Source organism: Natator depressus, chromosome 11 (assembly GCF_965152275.1).
Source record: "Natator depressus isolate rNatDep1 chromosome 11, rNatDep2.hap1, whole genome shotgun sequence".
Classification (NCBI taxonomy): Eukaryota; Metazoa; Chordata; order Testudines; family Cheloniidae; genus Natator; species Natator depressus.
Genome location: NC_134244.1, coordinates 18,676,967 through 18,701,315, shown reverse-complemented (window position 1 = coordinate 18,701,315; position 24,349 = coordinate 18,676,967). Strand labels below are relative to the sequence as shown.

The following is a 24,349-nucleotide window of genomic DNA, read 5'->3' as shown; positions in this document are numbered from 1 at the left end:
AACAATATTTGGCCATAATCAGATAACTGGACAATTGACCGGCTTGCAAGCCTATACAAGAGAGTCAAGTAATCAAACAAATTCACACAAAACTAGAAATGTTTTCCAGCCTCTGACAATAAGCTTTTATTAAATCTGCACATTTACCCATATGTATTCAGGGTTTAAAGGCTCAGCCAAAACAGTTACACATATGAAACTATAAATCAGTGCTGGGAACACAAAACCACGCCCCTTAAAACAAGGAGTTCACTAAATTGCATTTTCAAAGGCGTCGATAATACCAAAGGAATGACATAGTCCAACATGGAAGTTACCCACAAAACCCAATACAATAAATGCACTCCGTATTTCATTAAGCAGAGTTACAGTAACCAATTACAACTAAATTAAATAGCCAGTGTTAGAAAGCACTTTCTTCATCATCCAGTTAAAGCCCCTGTATCAAGCATAATTTTAAAAAGTTAAGCAAGTCTCAAGACACTGTGAAATACAACTGTGCACGGAAGGTAACAATTGCCTTAAGTTTCAGGTGGAAACAGCAAGATTTTGATATCCAAACTCACAAATACAGATACATTGGTCACCAAAAAATAACTTATCTTGAGAGAGTTACAGTCTGTTTCTCTCTGCTTACGTGAGATTTAACTCAATACACATTACTGTGCTGGGGAAGCAATAAGAATGTATAGGATAATTCTCAGACTGTGGATACGGAAAATAGCAGTGCAGATACCACGTTAACGAACAGAACAAATAATAAAAAAGGTGAAGAGATCAGTTTAGGTAACAACAGATGGGATTCTCTTATTTGACTAAATATACACATGAATTCTCCATAATCAAACCACAAGACACTGTGACTAAGGACAGGCCCACACTACAGACTTCTGCAGGCACTGCTGTGTCAGTCAGGGGTATAAAGAAGTGTGCTCTCTGGCTGATCTAGCTGTGCCAGCAGAAGTCTGAAGTGTAGAGATAGCTACACTGGCAAAGCTGTCAGCTTATTTCACTCATGGAGAATGGTTTTACCATACCGGCACAAGCATTTGACTGGCAGAGTATACTAGGACTCCTAAACAAGTAAGGCACTCCTAGTGCAGACACAGGCTAAGACATAACAACACAAGTGACATGCAGTTCACATTACATTCACATATTTTTAGGCACTTTATTCACAGACATTTCTAACGCACTCAGCACTGTGTTACATGAATGTCCTCATGGGATAGATGGGGAGGGAGAGCAAAAATTGGTCACGGAAGTTACACCACACCACACTGAGGAGCGCTGACCAGGTGGCAAGAATGCATAGGTGGCATTTCTGTCTCATTTATTTAAATCACAGACAGCGAAAATGGCTGTGATTTCAGGATTTTATTGATTGATTGATACACGGAGACGCATTTAGCAGCATGAAAGATGGAGCCCTGAGATTAGTCTAGAAGAAAAGGCTTCGCCCCCCCCCCCCACACACACACTAACAAAAGTCAGAGGTAGAAAATGAAGGAAGGATAAACAAGGGGGTATTTAAGGCACCCAGGGATGGAGGTTGTGGAATTTGTGTTGGAGAGAAGGGATGAAGTCCAGGTACAGAAAGAGATATTTGTTTAAAAATTAGATTTCTAAAATTTCATCTAATTCTGTCAAGAAACTGAGAAATCTACATAGTCATTGAAACCCCAAAATGTAATTATAAATCTTTAACACAAAATTTGTCTTGTCTATTTTATATAATGCATGCATAAGTGCCCTAGCTCCATACCTCGCACAAGCTCTCCCTCCACCACTTGCACTGCTTCCTTTCCACTACCTCTCTCACCAGTTTCCCCAATGAGGCTATCCCCTTCCCTAATCTCAGACAGCGAGAGCCTTCCATTCCCATTTTTTCTTTGTTAGTGCCACTGTGGGTTTTTACGTTACTTCTGTGATTGATTATTCACAGGGTAATATCACATTCACTAATTAAGAATTATTTTTAATGCATGGATGACAGTGTATTTATGATTGTAGCCCACGTACAACATAAAAACCTTAAGATACATTAAAACAGGCTGTTTCTTGCAGTAAAAATCTATAAGCCAACATGAATGATTCCTGATAATCATTTTTCAAAAAATGGTTAAAAATGCCATATGCTCTAACCGATAGACTATAAGGTGGATTCAAGCAAAAACCTTGTGATAACTTATGTGCTATTTAGGGCAGAGATAGTCTTCTCTTTTTTGGAAAGCAGAATGCTCTAGTGCTACCACATTTTTAATAAATATTAAAATAATTACTACTATTATTATGGTGCATATTGTAGGATTGCTACAGTGTAACGGAGAACAGAACAATCAAGTTTTCAGGCAACTCATAAAATGTGTTAATAGCATCTTTTGACAAAATATACCATTCCTCAAAATAATTGTGCATACAATATTTTTACGGTATAGACTCATGTCCTTATTAGTTCACTCACTGACCAATAAGAAATTAGCATACCCAAGCACAATATCTTAATGGATTCTTTCTGTAAAACTGCTCTTTCACCTAAGTGCCTCACATTTCAAAGCCTGTTTAAAAACAACTTCAGGGTCATAAGAGAAAAACTGGACAACTTTAAAAGGTGATTGTCCTTGCCAAATTACAAACTTAAGGCTTCACTATGCTAAATCCTTACAATCATGGGTGGGCCCCTTATACAACATATGTAAATGGTTATATATTGGAGCAGCCAATTTGTTATGTGCTCTACTAAACAGAGGAGAACATAATTCCTGCCCTTCAACTAAACAGATGAACTAAACAATGGCTTTATCACAAGCCATGGAATAAATTAATTTTAATTTTTTTTTAAATAAATCATACATACAAGTGTAACGTGATTTTGCTGGCAGATTAATTTTGTAGGCTGAGCAGAGAAGAGGATTTTAAGAATGGATTTGAATGGACTGAGACTACTTGCTCCTCCAGGATAAGGGGCAAATTCTAGGCCAAGAGGCCATTATGATGGAAGGAACAAAGGATATGTCTACACTACCACATAATTTATGTCGCTCAGGGTTGTGAACCAGCCACCCCCGAGCGACAAAAGTTACACTAAAAAGAAAAGGAGTACTTGTGGCACCTTAGAGACTAACCAATTTATCTGAGCATAAGTTTTCGTGAGCTACAGCTCACTTCATCGTATGTATCCGAGGAAGTGAGCTGTAGCTCACGAAAACTTATGCTCAGATAAATTGGTTAGTCTCTAAGGTGCCACAAGTACTCCTTTTCTTTTTGCAAATACAGACTAACACGGCTGTTACTCTGAAATAAGTTACACTGACCTAAGCGCAGGTATGGACAGCGCTATGTTGGGGGGGGGGGGGAAGCTTCTCCCATCTACATAAGTTACTGCTGATCATTGCGGGTGGATTAATTAAAGTCGACAGGAGAACTCTCTCCTGTCAGCTTAGCATGGCTACACTAGAGATCTTACAGCAGTTCAGCTGCATCCAAGCAGCCTGAAAGCTTTGGGAGAGTTGCAGGAGCAGTTGAAGGCAAAGGGTATGAAGGGATAAGGGCAGCAAATGACCAACAGTAAAAACAAACAAACAATGTAGCAATGGATCCAAAACGGTCTTCTCCAGTGATTTTCATTGCATTTGATTAATTTATTCATACACTACTTGAGAAGACAGGCAACACAATTCAGGCACTCTTGAGGAGACTGATGAGTCACTTTTCTTATTCAAATTGTGCTTGAAGTGCAAATAAATTAGTCGTCACACTGCAACTCATATGTTCTGGTATTGGGATCCCTACTGTCATGGATATTTAGTTTCAAAATGTCACCACTGGCTTCTAGAATTGGGAAGAGTCAATTTCACTACATTAGGGAAGGAAGGGAGCAAAGAAAAGTGAGTGTAGAGAGTGCATTAAAGTAATCACTATTCTTCATGCAATAATATTCTGGCTACTTTACCTAATAATGGGTGGTTGATGGGAGTTGTGGAAGAAGTTTTCAGGGGAGCAAGTGTGATGCTGTGAGAGGACTGACTTTCCCCAGCAGTGGTATATTCCTCATGAAGGGTTGCTTTCTGTGCTGTCCAGCACAGGAGCAGTAGCACCAACTAACTGATTGGACATGAAAGCTACACCTTCCAGAGCTTTTCAGGTCTGGAAACCTAGCCAAAGGGATTTAATTTTGTCAAGCTGCTGCTGGAGTGTGTAAAATGAACCTAACTTAGGAGAAAGAAAAGGAGTACTTGTGGCACCTTAGAGACTAACAAATTTATTTGAAAATAAGCTCACGAAAGCTTATGCGCAAATAAATTTGTTAGTCTCTAAGGTGCCACAAGTACTTCTTTTCTTTAGCCAATACAGACTAACATGGCTGCTACTCTGAATCCTAATTTAGGAGAGAAATTCTTTTACAGGTGTTATCTAGAAAAAGCTCTGAAGCTCTGTATTTGCTAAACAAAATACGAGAACTAAAAAGTGAACCTATTTCTAATCAACATTTGACTAAAAACTACTTTGCAAAATTCAGAGTATGTCTCAGTGGACTCTCTCACCAAATAATTTCTCTGGTTAGTCTTCATCTGCACTTGAATGTACAGTAAATATATATATATGTTGCCTCTCACCTCCTATCATTTTAGAACGTAAGCTCTTCAGGACAGTGACCATTTCTTTGAATACAACTGTTCAGTACCTAGCACCACAAAACCCTGATTGTGATTGTCGTCTGTGGCCACTACACTTAATATCAATATTAAACATTAACTAGCAAGGCTGTAATGTTGTATGGAGCAGGACTTTTTGCTGTGCATTTGTATACTACCTAGTAAGACAGGTACTAAGTCTCCAGCCTAAGTCCATGACAAGGCTTCTAGGGACTACAGAAATACAAATAGATTGTCTTTGGCACACGAGGGGACATGTGGCTTTTCATTTGCCTAGACTAGGACCTGAACATGCAGAGCAGCTTGTTTTGAGATATTTTACCTATCATTTGAATTTCAAACACCACTTCTCAAGACTAAAAGTATGCTGTGGTAAGACAGGAATATTTACCATTCACTCTACTGCCTGCGTGTTTAATTTTGTTTATTTTTAAAAGAGATTTTCTTTCAGATCCCCATTGGATATCCGATTAGGCAAACCAGCATAGCAATGATAGCAGCTAGCAATTTGTTTGGCTAGTGCTGGGCCAATTTACTAGTAGTGGCTTATATTACTCATGTTCTACATGGGAGATGAAGGGTATCCAGTTTGTTTGGTTTTTTAAAACGTTATTTTTTCTTGCTACCTCCATGCCCCATCCCTGGATTCAGTCTTGATGAAGCTAAATGGATATTAAACTCAAATTAAAGTGTGTCACAGCATTATTACTATAGTCTTGTACAGGGCCTGTATGAGAGCACCTTGCACAGTTGAACCAGACACCAGAGCTTCCTTCACCCAGAATAATCTTCATGAGAAGATTTTTGTTTTGTTAAATTATGGAGTTTTTAAAAACATGTATTTTCTCAGCCTAAATAAAACTGAATGCCAGGACCTATTCACAACTTTTAGCACTACAACTGTGAATCAAAATACCTGGGAAACAGCTTAAAAAGAAACAAACATCAATGGTAACTTCACTACAAAGTAAATGCTCAACTTAATAATGTCTATACTGACAATGGGGAAATAAAAACAAAATAAAGATGTTGCCTCGTCCCTCTACAACATGGAAAACTCAACTTCCTGCAACAAGTTCAAATGAGCTCAAAAGGAAATTACTACTACAGATAAAAGGCTAGGGTGTTTTTCCTCCAGTGAGAAACTCGCAGTTTGCCTCTAGCCTATTCAAAAATAGCTGACCATTAAGCATGCGTATTGATAGAAATAGGAGGGTGTGGGGGTGGTAGAGGAGATTTTATCCTCCAGATTCACCAAAACTGATGAAGGTTGCTTGGCCTTTACTTATTACATATTTCCTAGTCAATCACAAGACGTAGTGGCAGAGAAAGAGAAATAACTGTGTTTACCATAATATACTGATGAAAAATAAAGAGAGAGACTTCTTACCGGCATATCATTTTTGTTGTCTGTACAACTTTCATCCTTTTCTACTTGAATCTGCTCATGGCTTCTTGATTTTATAAGGTTTTCGACTGGGGTTGTGTCTTTAAATTCTGCCTCTGAACCATTCATTGTATCAGTTTCATCCTTTAGAGTAACAGTATCAGACATCCTCATTAGAGAAGGTTACTTTAAAATTCTACAGGAAATAAGGAACCTTTAAGAGGAGAAAGAAAATGTATGTATATTTACTCTATAGAGCTGAAATTTTATACTAATTCAAAAAGATTTACACACACACACTTTCAACAGACTTTGCCACCAAAAGGACATTTTCCCCACCAATTAATTTTTTTCCCCCACTCACGTCTTGGGTCATCATGAACGAGCATTCATTTTAGTTCTATCACCTTAATCCAGATGCTTATGCTACAGGTGCACATTACAAAAGAAAAAAAGGCATGAACTAAAAGTTTATTCTAGTATATCATGGTAGACCCTTGACTAACTCCCTGTATATATCTTATACATCAGCGTTTTCATATACACCACCAGGTTTCAGTTCTAACATAAGAAACTGAAGTTCCTCTAATTCAAAGGCAGAATGCTGATTTGAAAAAAACTATAGGGAACTGGTCTGGTGGGTCAGTAAGCCCACAAAATGAACTACCGTGCAAGATTCACAAACTGAATGAAAACTTCCATATTGTCTGTTTCCCAGACAACTATAGTCGACAAGAACAATTGTAGATATGACGTTACATGTCAAAGGTAATGAAACTGGTCACTGCAAATTTCTTAATTACCAGAAAGAGAGACAGCATTGATGATTACAATGGTGGAGAAACAGTACATTAGATGATGATGTACAAGAATAATATAAACATTCCATAGTTCAAATAAATATCTTAAGTCACCATCCTGCCCGAGTCACAACTTCTTGCACTGCCAGTTGTCAGGAATGTATGAAAACAATAAATCTATACTTCATCCCAAACAACCAACCCCCCCCCCCCGCCCACAACCCGCCCCCCCAAAAAAACCCAAACACCCTCCCCACACACAATCACCCTAGGTAGAATGAACTTTGATTTTATTTTTACATTTGAGGGATTTTAATTAAAAATAGAAAAATCTAGAGCACAGTTTATGTCAGTCACATCCAATACTTGTTCCTTATTACCTGATGTATCCTACAGATTTGGAATTGTGGTCTCCCACAAAAATAAAATAAAATAATCCAACGGTCCTTTTCACAGTCGTCAACCAAGATGTCAGTTGTAATGAACCATCTGGAATATGGCAGGAGGAGTCCCATGTCCTTGTCACCAGTGTCGAATCCTGGACTGAACTATACTGTCTTGGATCAAGAATACCATCCCTTTTAGATGCCTAAAACAGTAAAAACAGTTCCATTGATAATTTCCATTAATGAAAATCTGGAATATTTCTTGTAAAACTAAAAACCAAACAAAGTTAGCATTTTTCATTTCCATTCAATTTTGTCATTTTTGTTCTACTTATTTAAACTGGAAGAAGCTGTAATGTTTTTTACCAATTTGTAAGCAATTCCCAAAGTACAAATTAATAAGTAGTTACAATAAACATATCAGTATGTCTAGTTACATCAGGACAAAGTAATGTCCCTATGCCACATAGCTATTTTCTGGAATTGGGCTGTAATAAAGAATTCTTTCAAATATAAATATAAAACTTGGAAAAAAATAAATAGTTACTGGCAGTTGAAACTCATACAACTCTTGGCAGGATTATTCCTGTAAAAGCACCATATGCAATTCATATTACAAGGCCACATCATCCCCCACGGATCCACCCCAGGTACCTTCTACATGCTTCCCAAGATACACAAACAAGTGAACGCAGGCAGACATCATATTTCACCATAACACTCTTACTGAAGGAATATCAGGACTCTAAAAGCCATCCTATAACCACTCAAGCCAGTTTCCTCCAGGACACAACTCACTTCCTCCCACAGAATGCCATCTTTGCCCCCATGGACATCATCTCCCTACACATCAGTGTCCCTCACAAAGATGGCATCACTGCCTGCCTCAAACATTTACCACAAATATCTACCATAAAACAAGACAATGGCCAACACTCAAATATCTACCACAAACATATCACCAAACTCATCCATTTCATCCTCACCCTTAACAACTTTACATTCAACCGCAAACACTTTGTCCATACTATGGGAACAGCCATGGGTACTAGTATGGCTCCCTGATTTATCAACCTTTTCATAAGCCACATTTGGAAGAATGTGCCACAAACCAATGATATACCTGACATATATCAATGATACTTGCATCCTCTAGACAGAGGACCAAAAACTCCCTCATCGACCATCAAACTTTCTCTAGAACACTCCCACATAAGCAGCAACTTCCCAGACACCACAATCAGTTTCAACAATAGAACTGTACAGTCAACTACTGTATACACAAGAAACCCACCCCCAGAGTTGATTTGATTTAAATCATTAGTCAGGAAGACTCTATTTAATCATGGTTTTCTACATAAAAGTGCATTCTTATTGGTTGTTATAACCTTAATACATATTCTTCACAACTCCTAGATAGATGTAGGTTTCATTTTTAGAAGGTACAACACTATACATTTTTAAACAGTGATTTATTTTGAAAACTTGTCAGATTAATTTTACAGCTATATCAGAAAATGAATGATTGTTTGGTTATTTAATTTCCAAAAGGTAATTGAAGCAGATATTTATGAAGTCATTGGGAGGTGAACTATCTCCATTTCAACAGATTAATCATTAATATTTTGAGTATTTTCTTGATATGCTGTATTAGGAGGACACCACCACCAGACAGACATTTAAATTTATTTACATTAAAACAACAACGTTAAGTATTCTGGATTTTTTTCTTCAACAGGAAACGTATTTTAACAAAAAACAAGCAAATGTCCCTCACTTCTCACATTTATCTCCAGACTTTATTTAAATCTGATTTTTTTTTTTGATAAAATGCTTTGAGAAAGAAAACCTGATTTTTTATTTTTTTGAAATCATTGATTTTCATCCATCCTGATCACCACACTTTCCTCCACAGATGCATCTATCACCCCCAAAACGCACCAAGAAATTTTAGTCAGGCATTCAGACACCATAGAACATGCTCCGAGGAGAAAATCTGGGATATACGCTTAAAACTGCCTTCACCAAACAAGGACACTCCACCAGAAAAGTAGATCACATTCTGGGTTGGGCCACCCAAATATTCTGAGACAACCTGCTTCAATACAGGAAGAAAAACAAACAAACAAACCAACCCAACATAATCCCAAGTTGTCACTTACCAGCCCACACTGGAACTCAAACAGCTTATCAGACAATTACAACCCATACTTAATGGGGACCATAGCCTCAAAAATCTTTCCCGAACACCTTCTTCTGGCCTTCAAAACACCCCACCACCAGCAGAAGCAAGCTTTCCACAGACCAGGATATATCAACTCAAAGCGGCACCAGACTCTGCCGAACAGATGCAAAACCTGCAGACATATGTCCACTGCTACGATGATCAATACTCCTCCACCATACATCTTTCAGGATCCATGCGTCCTATCCTGCTCATCACAACATGGGGTATACATCAACCAGTGCATTAAATGACCCAACAACCATCTGTGAGTGAAATCAGACAACCACTGAACTCTCGAATGAATTCACACAAACATGATAAAAAACAAAAACACCCTATCACCTGTGGGTGAACTTGTTTCACAAAAAACATTTATTCCATATCTGACCTCAGTCCTCGTCCTCAAAGGAAACCTGCATAACCCCCCTTCAGAGAACGAGCCTGTGAGATTAAATTCATAACTCTACCAGGCACTAAAAATCAGACTCAATAGAGACACCGGTTTTATGTCTCTCTACAACAATCTGTAAACCCACTAAACCCCCTTTTTTGTCTTATGACTGCATAGGTGAATTATGCACTTCATCTTGAATGGTCTCTTGTAACATATGTTAACTCCTTATGCTTAACAATCTGTTCCACCTTTATTTAGCTGCAATACACTGAGCACCTTTCCCAGATCTGAAGAAGAGCTCTGTGGAGCTCAAAAGCTCGTCTCTTTCATCAACAGAAATTAGGTCAATAAAATATATGACCTCACCCACCTTGTATTTTGGCTACAAGAGACGTTTTGTTCAATAGAAAGCAATTGAACTCTGGCCAGGATTTACAAATCCTAGAGAACTGTTGCTCTGTCATCTCTCTTTCTAGAAGTTCTCATCAAGAAAAACAGCAGTTTTTAAATTTGAAATAGTAAGTACAACGAAACCTCCAGCACCAAATCAAAATATAATCCACAAACATGATAGAGAAGGAAGCATTCAAATAATGAGAAGATAATCATCTCAACAATTCAGTTGAATCATCTCAACAATTTAGCTGAACGATTCAACGGTCTGATGCCATAAGCATGTGATAATAAGTGTATTTTAAAAAAAAAATCAGTTATTTAAGAAAATGAGGATATCAGGTTTGTGTTAGATGGAGGTAAATCTGGCTCTGTAATGAGAAACAGTAGACAAGTTTGTTGAATAGTTATAAATACAAATTTATTCAAAAGAATTGAAAAAACGGTTAGAGAATTATCTTTGGAATCATGTGATTTAAGAGTCATTCCATGCTGAGGGCCAAATCCTGCAAGAGACTGAATACATTTAGTTAGACATTGAGCACCCATGGCACAATAGGATGAGGTCGCATTTAGCATCTTGCAACATCAGGGAATTAGACAATGAAACATATTTCAAGATGTACAAAGCAAATGGTGGTGGTTTCATAACCTAATGATGAAAAGTTATGTTATGGTACACTATTATCCGTGTTCTGAAAAACAAAACAAAAAAAACATAAAAAACTGTGTAGATCTAACACCATCACAAAAAAATAAAATGTACCCTAATGCAATGGAAAGGGAGCACCTGAACAATATATTGACTTTTCATAATACTGTGGGGAAAAAATCCACACCATATTTTTAAGGAAGACATAAATAAGAAGATAAGTGGGGTTATAATAAAAGGAAGCAAAGGTTGTGGGCCTAGTAGATTTATCCTGTTAGACAGCTCCTTGGGTCCTTCTAATTCCACATCTTAAATAAATAAATAAATAAATAAATACCTTCTTATACTTATCATATACACTTACATATACTGGACTCTTTTTACCCATTACAAGTGCAGCCAAAATTTGGTCTAGAAGGCAACAGCTCTTAAACAATACATAGCAACACATCATGGTACTTTAGTACAAGAAATGAAAAACACTGTACCAATAGAAACTATGGAGATGGAGATTTATTTCTGAGGCACTGCAATTAACATCCTCTCTCTCACAAAAAGTGCTAACAGATCTTTATTTATCACCAGTGGTCAGGAACTTGTTTTTACATATCATCTGAAAGACAGCACAAGGCTGTCCTTGTGTTACAACTGAAGCATTTCCTCAGAGGGAGGAGCACAATGAATTGAATCAACAGCACAACAAGCTGCAGAACCAAGGATTACACGCAGGCATGACCAAATCTGATCACACTTAGTTTATGAAATTTGATGAGATATGCAGTCCGAGGTGATATGTACATATTAAGCCACTATGATCCATGTACTTTACATTTTAGTCAGGACTCCAAGACATAGTGCCCCATGTTAAGTACTTTTAAAGCAGATCATTGTTTTTGAAAACTAGATAGCCAATCAAGTACCTACCACAGAGAATATATATTTAGAAATGCTCATTAATGCTGCTGCTGTTCTCCCCACCCCAGCTCTTCCATATCCCGTTTTATTTACTCTGTGCAGAAGAGTCAAGCTCTTAGCCTACAGTGGATTCAAAATAGAATCGAGACACAGCTACTAGAGCTTTCCTACATTGTGAATTAAGACAAATTAACTAAACATCCACGTTGACGCAGTCATTCAAAAGTAAAGTGGTCTTAGTTTTCTGTAGCTTAATCTTCCCTCCTTTCATAAATGTGTCTGTTCAGGCAAATCCTCAGAGCCATCCTTCCCAGTGCTTGTAAGAAAATCTCCACCCCCCGCATTTTTTTGTAGGAGGAGGAGGAGGGGATTGGGACGGGAGAGAGGAAAGGGATAGAGATTAGCCAATGCCTGTGGGTTGTTCATAGGTTTACCTCAACTAGTTTGGGTATGTTAAAACAACATCTGAGTAAAGACAAAGCCTCTCAGAGAAAGGACCTTTGAGGATTTCTGTTTAGGACTTGCCACAAGAGCCATTCTAAGTTTTCTCTCTGTCATTCATTCCAGACAAAATTTAAAGATCATATATACATCTAAAAATGTGAGTATCTTTCCTTAGGGTTCTTGAGAACTAGTAGATACATTTTTTTAATGTGAAGGGAAAGCGAAAAGAACTGGCTTAGAGAGGAAATTCCTTAGACACACCTTGTACTAATGGAAGACAGAATGAGCATTAGCAGAGAAGCATTTCACCCAACCCGGACAGACTTGATGGCTGCAAGAAAACAACTTTTAGGATTCAGTCCTTCATAGATAGAGGCTAAAAGGAGAGCACTGCCAGCTTAGGAGGGTAAGACTATGGCCCTGTTTTGATAGTCAAAGCGTGTATTTTTCCCTAGTAATGGGTCAATCGAGTTAACACAGAATGATTGAAAATCCCTGTCAAGATACACACTAGCACTTCTGAAGCAAAGCTGGCTGTATTTTTAGCCTATGGAGGGATCCTAAAGCAGGCAGAATCGATAGGTGCTACTAGGATAGGAAGCACAGGGACCCTGTATTTCAGATGCTTGGACCTCCTTCTGAGCAGCTTTTCTAAGGGCACATCTTCACTGACGAAGTTAAAGCGCTGCCAAAGCAGTGCTTTAACATGGCTTGTGTATTCACCACATAGCGCTGGGAGAGAGCTCTCCCAGCGCTCAAAAAAAACAAAAAACACCTCCACGAGGGCAATAGCTCCCAGCGCTGGTGCACTGTCTACACTTTACAGCACTGAAACTTGCAGTGCTCAGGAGGGTGTTTTTTCATACCTCTGAGCAAGAAAGTTGCAGTGCTGTAAAGTGCCAGTGTAGACAAGCCCTCAGAAACAGGAGGATCCGTGCAAGAGTAGAAGCTGCTGCCATTACCCCATGTGGAACAGCAGAGAAGAAACTAGAGCTGTGGCATGAGTAGTCCAGCAGAGGGCACCAAAACTCTACTGCACCCTGACTAGGATAGCTTTTGCCTGCTGATTTGCAGATCAAGGACAAATCCGTACATTATGAGTCAGTGTCTAGGACACTAACATTTTTTTGTTCTCCCTCTTTTAATTTACTTCCCCATTATTCCTAATATGTGGGTTATTCTACAATTGTTCTGAAATTAACCCCATGATGCAGGATGCAGCCAGTTCTGTTTAGCTCAATATTAGCAGGCCATGTGTTCCAAGTTTCTTTCAATCATCATCCAGCTTGTGTATATAAAATACTTCAACATGATTGTTTGATCTCACCTATACTGCTTCATTTGAAAGCATATGCCACACTGCCCAATGCAGTTAGAAAAAGTTAATACAATATCCCAGCATTATGCAAATTCATCTCCTTCCTTTTCCAAAGTGTTGGCACGCAGAAAGAGCTTTGTGGACATGGACTCTACAGATGTGCTCATATTTCAGATTTTTTGAGGCAAGAATGAGTCTAGCAATTGAGACGAGAGAGCATTAGTCTGGGCCCTATAATGAACTATAACTTTAAGAACATGTATACATTAAAATTAATACAGTCAGCTTAGAGGATTTCTTAGATAAATCCTTTAGTCATGGGCATGTAGATGCAAAAAAAAAAAAAAATTATAAACCTGTAAGAATTTTACATATATCAACTGGAAGGCTTTGTGCAAATTTATCCATGCTGTACCCCAGTGACTTCAAAAGATTTACATCCAGGATGAATTTTGATCTTTTTACCTCTACTACTAATTACACAAATATATTCTTTTCAAAAGTTCAATATAACCCAGGATAGTTTAAATCACTATACACTGCATTAATATTAGAAGCTATTTTTATTTGATAACTACAGTTTAATATTTATTAATATACATTTCAAAGACACATACAGTAGAACCTCAGAGTTATGAGCACCTCAGGAATGGAGGTTGTTCGTAACTCTGAACAAAATGTTCAGAAGTTTACAGCTGAACATTGACTTAATACAGCTTTGGAACTTTACTATGCAGAACAAAAATGCTGCTTTTAACCATCTTAATTTAAATGAAACAAGCCCAGAAACAGTTTCCCTACCTTATCAAACTTCTTTAAACTTTCCCTTTACTATTTTAGTAGTTTATATTTAACACAATACATACTGTATATGCACTTTTTTTTTGGGGGGGGGGGGGGGGGGGTTCCTGATGCTGCCTGATTGTATACTTCCAGTTCCAAGTGCAGTGTGTGGTTGACTGGTCAATTCATAACTCTGGTGTTTGTAACTCTGAGGTTCTACTGGATAATGGTGAATCATAAAATACTGCATTATTACTAATATTTTTCTCAAATGAATTAAGACTAGGATGTATTACACTATGTACATTATAAGTCTTATTGCCTAAGACATCTAGAGAGAATTTTAACAAATCCAGCTGGACAGAAATGGCTTAGTTTACCATAAGGTCTTGGTAGGTCAGAGCCTCCAACCTCTCTTTGGACTGATATGTAAGTTTTCCTTCTCTCTTGGTTGAGGAATTAGAGTCCCAGGACGATGATTCTGGTTAGTCTTAGGTCTTCATGTACTTATGAACGGTACTAGTAAGCAGCACTAATTTTATCTACACCTCACATCAGGGAGAAAACCACCACCAGATAATCGAGTATATTTTTAAAAATCCCCAAAATCCATCAAGGAATGTGATCATCCATCGCTGTCCCATTTCCAGCCAAAAAGTCTTGAATTCATTTATCTTTCCAACAAAGTAGAACAAAAACTCACCATAATTTGATATACTTGGGTCTGAGTCTGAGTGAAAGCAGTAAGCAAGCATGAGCTAGAAGTTATTATCTGGAGCTGTTCAGCCAATCAAGAATTTGCTAATGTGACTGAGGGGCAAAGGTAGTTCAGTCTGGACTCCTTCATGGCTGCAAAGCATATTTGCACAAACTTCTTGCACTACTATTGATTGGATTGAGAAAGAATGTTCACTTACCCTACACAAAGTAAATCTATTTCCCCATGTTTATCCCCCCCTCCCGCCCCCCCTCTCCCCCCACTGTTCCTCAGATGTTCTTGTCAACTGCTGGAAATGGCCCACCTTGATTATCATTACAAAAGGTCCCCCCCCCCCCCAGCCCCTGCTGGTAATAGCTCACCTTAAGTGATCACTCTGGTTACAGTGTGTATGGTAACACCCATTGTTTCATGTTCTCTATGTGTATAAATCTCCCCACTGTATTTTCCACTGAATGCATCCGATGAAGTGAGCTGTAGCTCACGAAAGCTTATGCTCAAATAAATGTTAGTCTCTAAGGTGCCACAAGTACTCCTTTTCTATTTACCCTACAGTAACTGTGGTTTTTCAAGCTGTCTTGTCTGCAGTTACTGCAGGGTAAAGTACCCACTCTTTCTTCAACTTCCACTTCTGATGGCTCAAAAGAAGTAACTCGTGTCCTGGAGATGGGTACAATCAGTCTATTGAAACAAGGACTGCAGGACAGCTCTATCAAACGAGGCAACAGATCTGGAACCCTATAGCAAGGAGTAATGCTGAGCTACAGGGAGGCCAGCCCAAACTTGAACAGCACTGACATGACCATATGCACCACGGGGCAGGTCAAAAAGCCCAGAGCGGGGAGCCAAGCAACAGCCGACCAGCAATATGGCACAGGAGCTGCAGGAGATGCCAATGCAGAGTGAGAGCAGGGTAGGCTTGCTCTACAACTCCCCGCCTCTGGACCTTCACTGCAGGACAGCACCTGACCCACTCCCCTAGGGCAGGACCCAACCCCTTGGCCTCCCATTCCACCAGGGCAGTATCTGACTCATGTTAGCCACTCAAAATGTTAAGACACCTCACCTCTCAAGCCCCTCTGGGTCACAACAGAGGGTAGCCCAAAGGGGGGTACAGCATGAAATAAAGTTTGGGAACCACTGCTCTACGGCAAGCAGATGGTCCAGGATAGCAGCCAGTGGCTCTTCCAAAAGGAGATAGAGAAACCTCTTCCATTTAGCAGCACAAGTAAATTTGGTGGAGTCCTTTCTGCTACAAGCTAGGATGCTTTGAACTGCTAAGGGGCAGGATCTGTCAGTCAGTCAGCCAGCCAGCCAGACAGGCTCCAGGCCATGCAATGGAAGGATACTAGATCTGGAAGTAGGATTTATCCCTTCAACTGCATAATCATATTGGGGCATCAGAAGTTTGATATGGGGCAGTGCTGACAGATTCATGAGGTCAGAATACCAAAACTGCCTGAGACATTCTGGGATCATCATCATTAGGTCTGTGGCCTGTCTGAGGACTCCCAGTATCAAGAGAATTGGAGAGTAGACATACATGAGCCCCCATTACCTTAGGATCAGAAAAGCATCCAAACAGGGAGCAGGGACTTGTTCCCTTTCTGGAGTATGCACTTCTTATTGTGGTTGGAGGCAAACAGGTCTAATCTTGGGAGCACCCCCTATAAAAGATGACTTTTGGAAAACCGTTCATGGTTGTCCAAGTATTGTCGACTCAGACAGACAGTCAATGAAGGTGTTTTGCAGGCCAAGAAGGTGAGAGCAACTGGACTGCGTGGTGACTGATGCACCAGTTCCAAAGTTGGACTGCCTCCTGGGAAAGATGAGGAGTGAACACTTCCCTGCTTGCTGATATAGTACATTACTATGATGTTGTCCATGTGGTGCCATGAAGAACTGAGAAGAAAGCTATGCATGCCAACCAAATGGTTCAATTCCAGAACATTTATGTGAAGATTTGCCTTGAGCAAGGGGGAAAGAGACTCAGAGGCCCTAAATCCAAAGGCAGCCCAGTGAACTCCGCACAATGCATATGTCGCATTGGTGATCTCTATTGCTTAGACCTCTCGAACAAAAACCATGACCAAGGAGCCTGTCAAGGTTCCTCCCCCACTCTGAACTATAGGGTACAGATGTGGGGACCTGCATGAAAACCTCCTAAGCTTACTTTTACCAGCTAGGTTAAAACTTCCCCAAGGTACAAATTAATTTTATCCTTTGTCCTTGGAATATCCACTGCCACCACCAAACTAACTGGGTTTACTGGGAAACGTAGTTTGGACACGTCTTTCCCCCCAAAAATCCTCCCAACCCTTGCACCCCACTTCCTGGGAAAGGTTTGGTAAAAATCCTCACCAATTTGCATAGGTGACCACAGACCCAAACCCTTGGATCTGAGAACAATGAAAAAGCATTCAGTTTTCTTACAAGACAACTTTTAATAGAAATAGAAGTAAATAGAAGTAAAGGAATCACCCCTGTAAAATCAGGATGGTAGATATCTTACAGGGTAATTAGATTCAAAACATAGAGAATCCCTCTGGCAAAACCTTAAGTTACAAAAAAGACACACAGACAGAAATAGTCATTCTATTCAGCACAGTTCTTTTCTCAGCCATTTAAAGAAATCATAATCTAACGCATACCTAGGTAGATTACTTACTAAAAGTTCTAAGACTCCATTCCTGTTCTATCCCCGGCAAAAGCAGCATACCGACAGACACAGACCCTTTGTTTCTCTCCCTCCTCCCAGCTTTTGAAAGTATCTTGTCTCCTCATTGGTCATTTTGGTCAGGTGCCAGCGAGGTTACCTTTAGCTTCTTAACCCTTTACAGGTGAGAGGATTTTTCCTCTGGCCAGGAGGGATTTTAAAGGGGTTTACCCTTCCCTTTATATTTATGACAGAGCCCTTGAAATAGACTTAATAGTGCGTGTCCATTTTCTTGGAGGTAGGCACCATGAATGCATGAGTTGACCAGATGTCCCTGATTCCATGTGAACAGTCTCTGAAACTCCTCTCCAAGGAGCCAGGTTCATAGGTATTCAAGACAGGTAACTCCATTCTCTCCCAGGTTCTCCAAAGCCAAGAAAGAGAAATAATATGCTTCAGCGGAGCTGGTCTCTTAGATGGCCAGGGGGGTCATGAATCTGTAATGGGGCAGGCAATGGCACTGGGACCAACAACTTCTTCACAGAAGGCAGTAATGGAGGCTTGGGTAGATCCAATATCATTAAGACTCCTTGTACTATAAATTGAGTGGTTAAAGCAGAGGCTTGTGGTGAGAGGTCTCTTGCTCTGGAAGTGCAGTCAGTAGTGGAGAGGTTTTAGCTTCTCTGAAGGGATGATGTCTCCCTCTGACTGAAACCCCTGGTGCCTAGGAATTGCAAAATTGGTATGGAAGGGTCTGGAAAATGCTTGTGCTCCTATACTGACAGTGCAGATGCTTCTATCCTTGGTCACCAGTACCAAATGCATTGATAGCATCTGGAGGCTGAGTGGGGTTCTTATGGTGACTGCTTGGTGCCAAGAAGTCAGAAGGAACTATTCTGGACCTTGAACTGCCTCCAATACTGGATATGCTTGGGGCTGGCGATGGGAGTTCTGTGCCTCTGATCACCATGGGAGTGGTACTCCTTATGATCTCTCCAGAACATAGAGAGAAAAGAGGACGCAAGAGAGATTCTGGCCAATTCTGTAGCAGAGGAGTGGGGACTTCCTCCATGCTGAAGGTGCTCTGGAACCCAGACTGGACCATTGGCTTAATGGAGCACTCTGAGGGCTTGTCTATATTAATATTTAGTCTGTGGTAAGCTAGGGTATACATCTTCCCTACACTAGCCTGCTGTGCACTAAGTGTCTGTGTGGACCCTGCTGCCACACACTAAAAGTTTCCTAACGCATTTTGGATCTACCCCACTTTGAACAGGAGTCAAAGCACACTAGAGAACTTCTAGGGCCTGTCAGCAGGGTCCACAGACACTTAGTGAACAGCAGGTAGTAGATTTACACACCTGCTTCCTGTGAACTAAACGTTTGTGCAGACAAGTTCGTCCAAGCTGACCAGTTTTCCTCGCATTCAGCAGCTAATGAAACTTTCCTGGAGTTCTTGAGGAGGACTTTTTGAAAAGTAGCAGCACATAGAGAGCTTACCTAGCATATGCAATTCCTTCAGACAGAAAAGGCACTTAGGCCTGGTCTACACTACAAGTTTAGGTTGAATTTAGCAGCGTTAAACCGAATTAACCCTGCACCCGTCCACACAACAAAGCCATTTTTTCGACATAAAGGGCTCCTAAAACCGATTTCTGTACTCCTCCCCAACAAGGGGATTAACACTGAAATCGACATCGCCCTTTCAAATTAGGGTTAGTGTGGATGCAATTGGCCTCCGGGAGCTATCCCACAGTGCACCACTGTGACGGCTCTGGACAGCACTCTGAACTTGGATGCACTGGCCAGGTGTACAGGAAAAGCTCCGGGAACTTCTGAATCTCATTTCCTGTTTGGCCAGGCGAGCTCATCAGCACAGGTGACCATGCAGTCCCAGAATCGAAAAAGAGCTCCAGCATGGACCGAACGGGAGGTACTGGATCTGATCGCTGTATGGGGAGAAGAATCTGTGCTATCAGAACTACGTTCCAAAAGACGAAATGCCAAAACATTTCAAAAAATCTCAGAGGCCATGAGGGACAGAGGCTACATCAGGGACGCAACATAGTGCCGTGTGGAAACTTAAGGAGCTCAGACAAGCGTACCAGAAAACCAAAGAATCAAACGGACGCTCCGGGACAGAGAGTCCCAGACATGCCGCTTCTACGCTGAGCTGCATGCAATTCTGGGGGGGGGGGGTGGGCGCCACCACTACCCCACCCCTGTCCGTGGACTCCAATGATGGGGTACTCTCAGCTATGGCTGAGGATTTTGCAGATGGGGAAGATGAAGAGGAGGAGGATGAGCTTGGGGAGAGCACACAACACACCGTTCTCCCCGACAGCCAGGATCTTTTTATCACCTTGACTGAAATACCCTCCCAACCTAACGAAGCCAGAGAAGGGACCTCTGGTGAGTGTACCTTTTTAAATATAATACATGTTATAAAACGAAGCGTTTAATGAATAAGTAGCCCTGAGGACTTGGGATGCATTCGTGGCCAGTACTGCTACTGGAAAAGTCTGTTAACGTGTCTGGGGATGGAGCAGAAATCCTCCAGGGACATCTCCATGAAGCTCTCCTGGAGGTACTCTAAAAGCCTTTGCAGAAGGTTTCTGGGGAGAGCAGCCTTATTCCGTCCTCCATGGTAGGACACTTTACCACACCATGCTAGTAGCAAGTAATCTGGTATCATTGCATGACAAAGCCTGGCAGCGTATGGTCCCGGTGTCTGCTGGCATTCAAGCAACATCCGTTCTTTATCTTTCTGTGTTGTCCTCAGGAGAGTGATATCGTTGATGGTAACCTGGTTGAAATAGGGGAATTTGATTAAGGGAACATTCAGAGGTGCCCGTTCCTACTGGGCTGTTTACCTGTGGCTGAAAAGAAATCTTCCCTGCAGTTAGCCACACGGTGGGAGGGGGGGCCATTGGCGCTGAACTGTTTGCGTCTGGCTAGCAGGGATCTTCCCTGATACCAGCGGTGGGGGGAGGGGAAAAGCGATCATCCCAGAAAATTGGATGGGGGAAGGGGGTTACTGTTGCACGTTAACAGGAAAACTGCAGCACTAAATGGCCAACTCAATGGGCTTTGCTTGGTATGGGAAAGGAGGGGGCTGCTGTTATGAAGGTTGCAGAAGCCAAGACTATGGCTTACCGTGGCCGCCTGCAAGCTGAATTCTGTTGCCCGGCCCTGTGTGTGTGATCTCTAACGCCAAAGCTGCAGGCACTCAATATAAGATGCAAAATGCGACCTTGTACCAAAATCACATGTGCTATGTAATGTGAATAGTGTTATTCACCGTGAAAGAGTATAGCCATTGTTCTGTAAAATGTATCTTTTTAAATACTTCACTCCCTTTTTTCCCTCCAGCAGCTGCAAATGTTTCAAGCCTCCCTCCTCCGTCCCAAAGGCTATCTCAGATAAGGAGGCGAAAAAAAACGCACATGCAATGAAATGTTCTCTGAGCTCATGCAGTCATCCGGCACTAACAGAGCTGTGTGGAGGGACACAATAGCAGAGTACAGGACGGTGGCCAATGAACGTGAGGAGAGGTGGCGGCAGGAAGATCAGAGGAGGTATGAGGAAATGCTGGGGCTACTGTGGGATCAAACAGACATGCTCCGGCGTCTGGCGGAGGTTCATGAACAGCAGGAGGATCACAGACTGCCGCTGCAGCCCGTTTAACTGCCCTCCCTTCTCCTCAAGTTCCATAGCCTCCTCACCCAGACGCCCAAGAACGTGGGGTGGGAGCTCTGGGCACCCAACCACTCCACCCCAGTGGACAGCCCAAGCAACAGAAGGCTGGCATTCGACAAGTTTTAAAGTGGCCTTCTCCCTCCCTCCTACCCTTCTCCCACATCCCACCTAGGCTACCTTGTCAGTTATCAATTAATAAAGAATACATGTTTTTTAAACGATAGTGACTTTATTTCCTTTGCAAGCAAGCTGCGATCGAAGGCGGGAGGGCGGGTGGCTTACAGGAAATTAGAGTCATAGAATAACAGAGTTGGAAGGGACCTCTGGAGGCCATCTAGTCCAACCCCCTGCCCAGAGCAGGACCAATCCCAACTAAAATCATCCCAGCCAGGGCTTTGTCAAGCCTGACCTTAAAAACTTTTAAGGAAGGGGATTCCACCACCTCCCTAGGTAACGCATTCCAGTGTTTCACCACCCTCCTAGTGAAAAAGTTTTTCCTAATATCCAACCTAAACCTCTCCCACTGCAACTTGAGACTATTACTCCTTGTCCTGTCATCTGCTATCACTGAGAATAGTCTAGATCCATCCTCTTTGGAACCACCTCAGGTAGTTAAAAGCAGCTATCAAATCCCCCCTCATTCTTCTCTTCTGAAGACTAAACAATCCCAGTTCCCTCAGCCTCTCCTCATAAGTCATGTGTTCTAGTCCCCTAATCATTTTTGTTGCCCTTCGCTGGACTCTCTCCAATTTCTCCACATCCTTCTTGTAGTGTGGGGCCCAAAACTGGACACAGTACTCCAGATGAGGCCTCACCAATGTCGAATAGAGGGGAACGATCATGTCCCTCGATCTGCTGGCAATGCCCCTACTTATACACCCCAAAATGCCATTGGCCTTCTTGGCAACAAGGGCACACTGTCGACTCATATCCAGCTTCTCGTCCACTGTCACCCCTAGGTCCTTCTCTGCAGAACTGCTGCCTAGCCATTCGGTCCCTAGTCTGTAGCGGTGCACTGGAGTCTTCCGTCCTAAGTGCAGGACTCTGCACTTGTCCTTGTTGAACCTCATCAGATTTCTTTTGGCCCAATCCTCTAATTTGTCTCGGTCCCTCTGTATCCTGTCCCTACCCTCCAGCGTATCTACCTCTCCTCCCAGTTTAGTGTCATCTGCAAACTTGCTGAGGGTGCAATCCACACCATCCTCCAGATCATTTATGAAGATATTGAACAAAACCGGCCCCAGGACCGACCCTTGGGGCACTCCGCTAGATACCGACTGCCAACTAGACATGGAGCCATTGATCACTACCCGTTGAGCCCGACAATCTAGCCAACTTTCTACCCACCTTGTAGTGCATCCATCCAGCCCATACTTCTTTAACTTGCTGACAAGAATATTGTGGGAGACCGTGTCAAAAGCTTTGCTAAAGTCGAGGAATAACACGTCCACTGCTTTCCCTTCATCCACAGAACCAGTTATCCCGTCATAGAAGGCAATTAGATTAGTCAGGCATGACTTGCCCTTGGTGAATCCATGCTGACTGCTCCAGATCATTTTCCTCTCCTTAAGTGCTTCAGAATTGATTCCTTGAGGACATGCTCCATGATTTTTCCGGGGACTGAGGTGAGGCTGACCGGCCTGTAGTTCCCAAGATCATCCTCCTTCCCTTTTTTAAAGATGGGCACTACATTAGCCTTTTTCCAATCTTCTGGGACTTTCCCCGATTGCCATGAGTTTTCAAAGATAATGGCCAATGGCTCTGCAATCACATCCGCCAATTCCTTTAGCACTCTCGGATGCAGCGCATCCGGCCCCATGGACTTGTGCACGTCCAGTTTTTCTAAATAGTCCCGAACCACTTCTTCCTTCACAGAGGGCTGGCCACCTCCTCCCCCATGCTGGGCTGCCCAGTGCAGTAATCTGGGAGCTGACCTTGTTCGTGAAGACAGAGGCAAAAAAAGCATTGAGTACGTTAGCTTTCTCCACATCCTCTGTCACTAGGTTGCCTCCCTCATTTAGTAAGGGGCCCACACTTTCCTTGGCTTTCTTCTTATTGCCAACATATCTGAAGAAACCCTTCTTGTTACTCTTAACATCCCTCGCTAGCTGCAACTCCAGGTGTGATTTAGCCTTCCCGATTCCATTCCTACATGCCCGAGCAATATTTATATACTCACCCCTGGTCATTTGTCCAATCTTCCACTTCTTGTAAGCCTCTTTTGGTGAGTCAACCAAGGGGGCGGGTTTTCATCAAGGAGAAACAAACAGAACTGTCACACAGTACCCTGGCCAGTCATGAAACTGGTTTTCAAAGCTTCTCTAATGCGCACTGCTTCCTGCTGTGCTCGTCTAACTGCCCTGGTGTCTGGCTGCGCTTATTCAGCAGCCAGGTGATTTGCATCAACCTCCCACCCCGCCATAAACGTCTCACCTTACTCTCACAGAGATTGTGGAGCACACAGCAAGCAGCAGTAACAATGAGAATACTGGTTTCGTTGAGGTCTGAGCAAGTCAGTAAACTGCGCCAGCGACCCTTTAAACGTCCAAATGCACATTCTATCACCATTCTGCACTTGCTCAGCCTATAGTTGAACAGCTCTTTACTACTGTCCAGGGTGCCTGTGTACGGCTTCATGAGCCAGGGAATTAAGGGGTAGGCTGGGTCCCCAAGGATAACTATAGGCATTTCAACATCCCCAACAGTTATTTTCTGGTCTGGGAAGTAAATCCCTTCCTGCAGCCGTTTAAACGGACCAGAGTTCCTGAAGACACAAGCATCATGAACCTTTCCCGGCCATCCCACGTTGATGTTGGTGAAACATCCCTTATGATCCACCAGTGCTTGCAGCAACATTGAAAAGTACCCCTTGCAGTTTATGTACTGGCTGCCCTGGTGGTCCAGTCCCAAGATAGGGATATG

The 24,349-nt window shown here is 41.8% G+C and overlaps 1 protein-coding gene across 9 annotated transcripts in view; it reads right to left on the bottom strand.

The window, feature by feature from the left end:
- R3HDM1 (R3H domain containing 1) overlaps positions 1–7,358 on the bottom strand; it is a 103,915-nt gene extending 96,557 nt beyond the window's left edge. For all 9 annotated transcript variants that reach the window (XM_074967271.1, XM_074967273.1, XM_074967274.1 and 6 more), the window contains exons 1-2: positions 7,223–7,358; positions 6,046–6,256 (exon numbers count right to left, since the gene is read on the bottom strand). In XM_074967271.1, coding sequence (XP_074823372.1) covers positions 6,046–6,216 — 171 coding nt within the window. In that variant the 5' untranslated portion in view covers positions 6,217–6,256; positions 7,223–7,358. The remainder of the gene's footprint in view (positions 1–6,045; positions 6,257–7,222) is intronic.
- Positions 7,359–24,349: the final 16,991 nt, after the last annotated feature.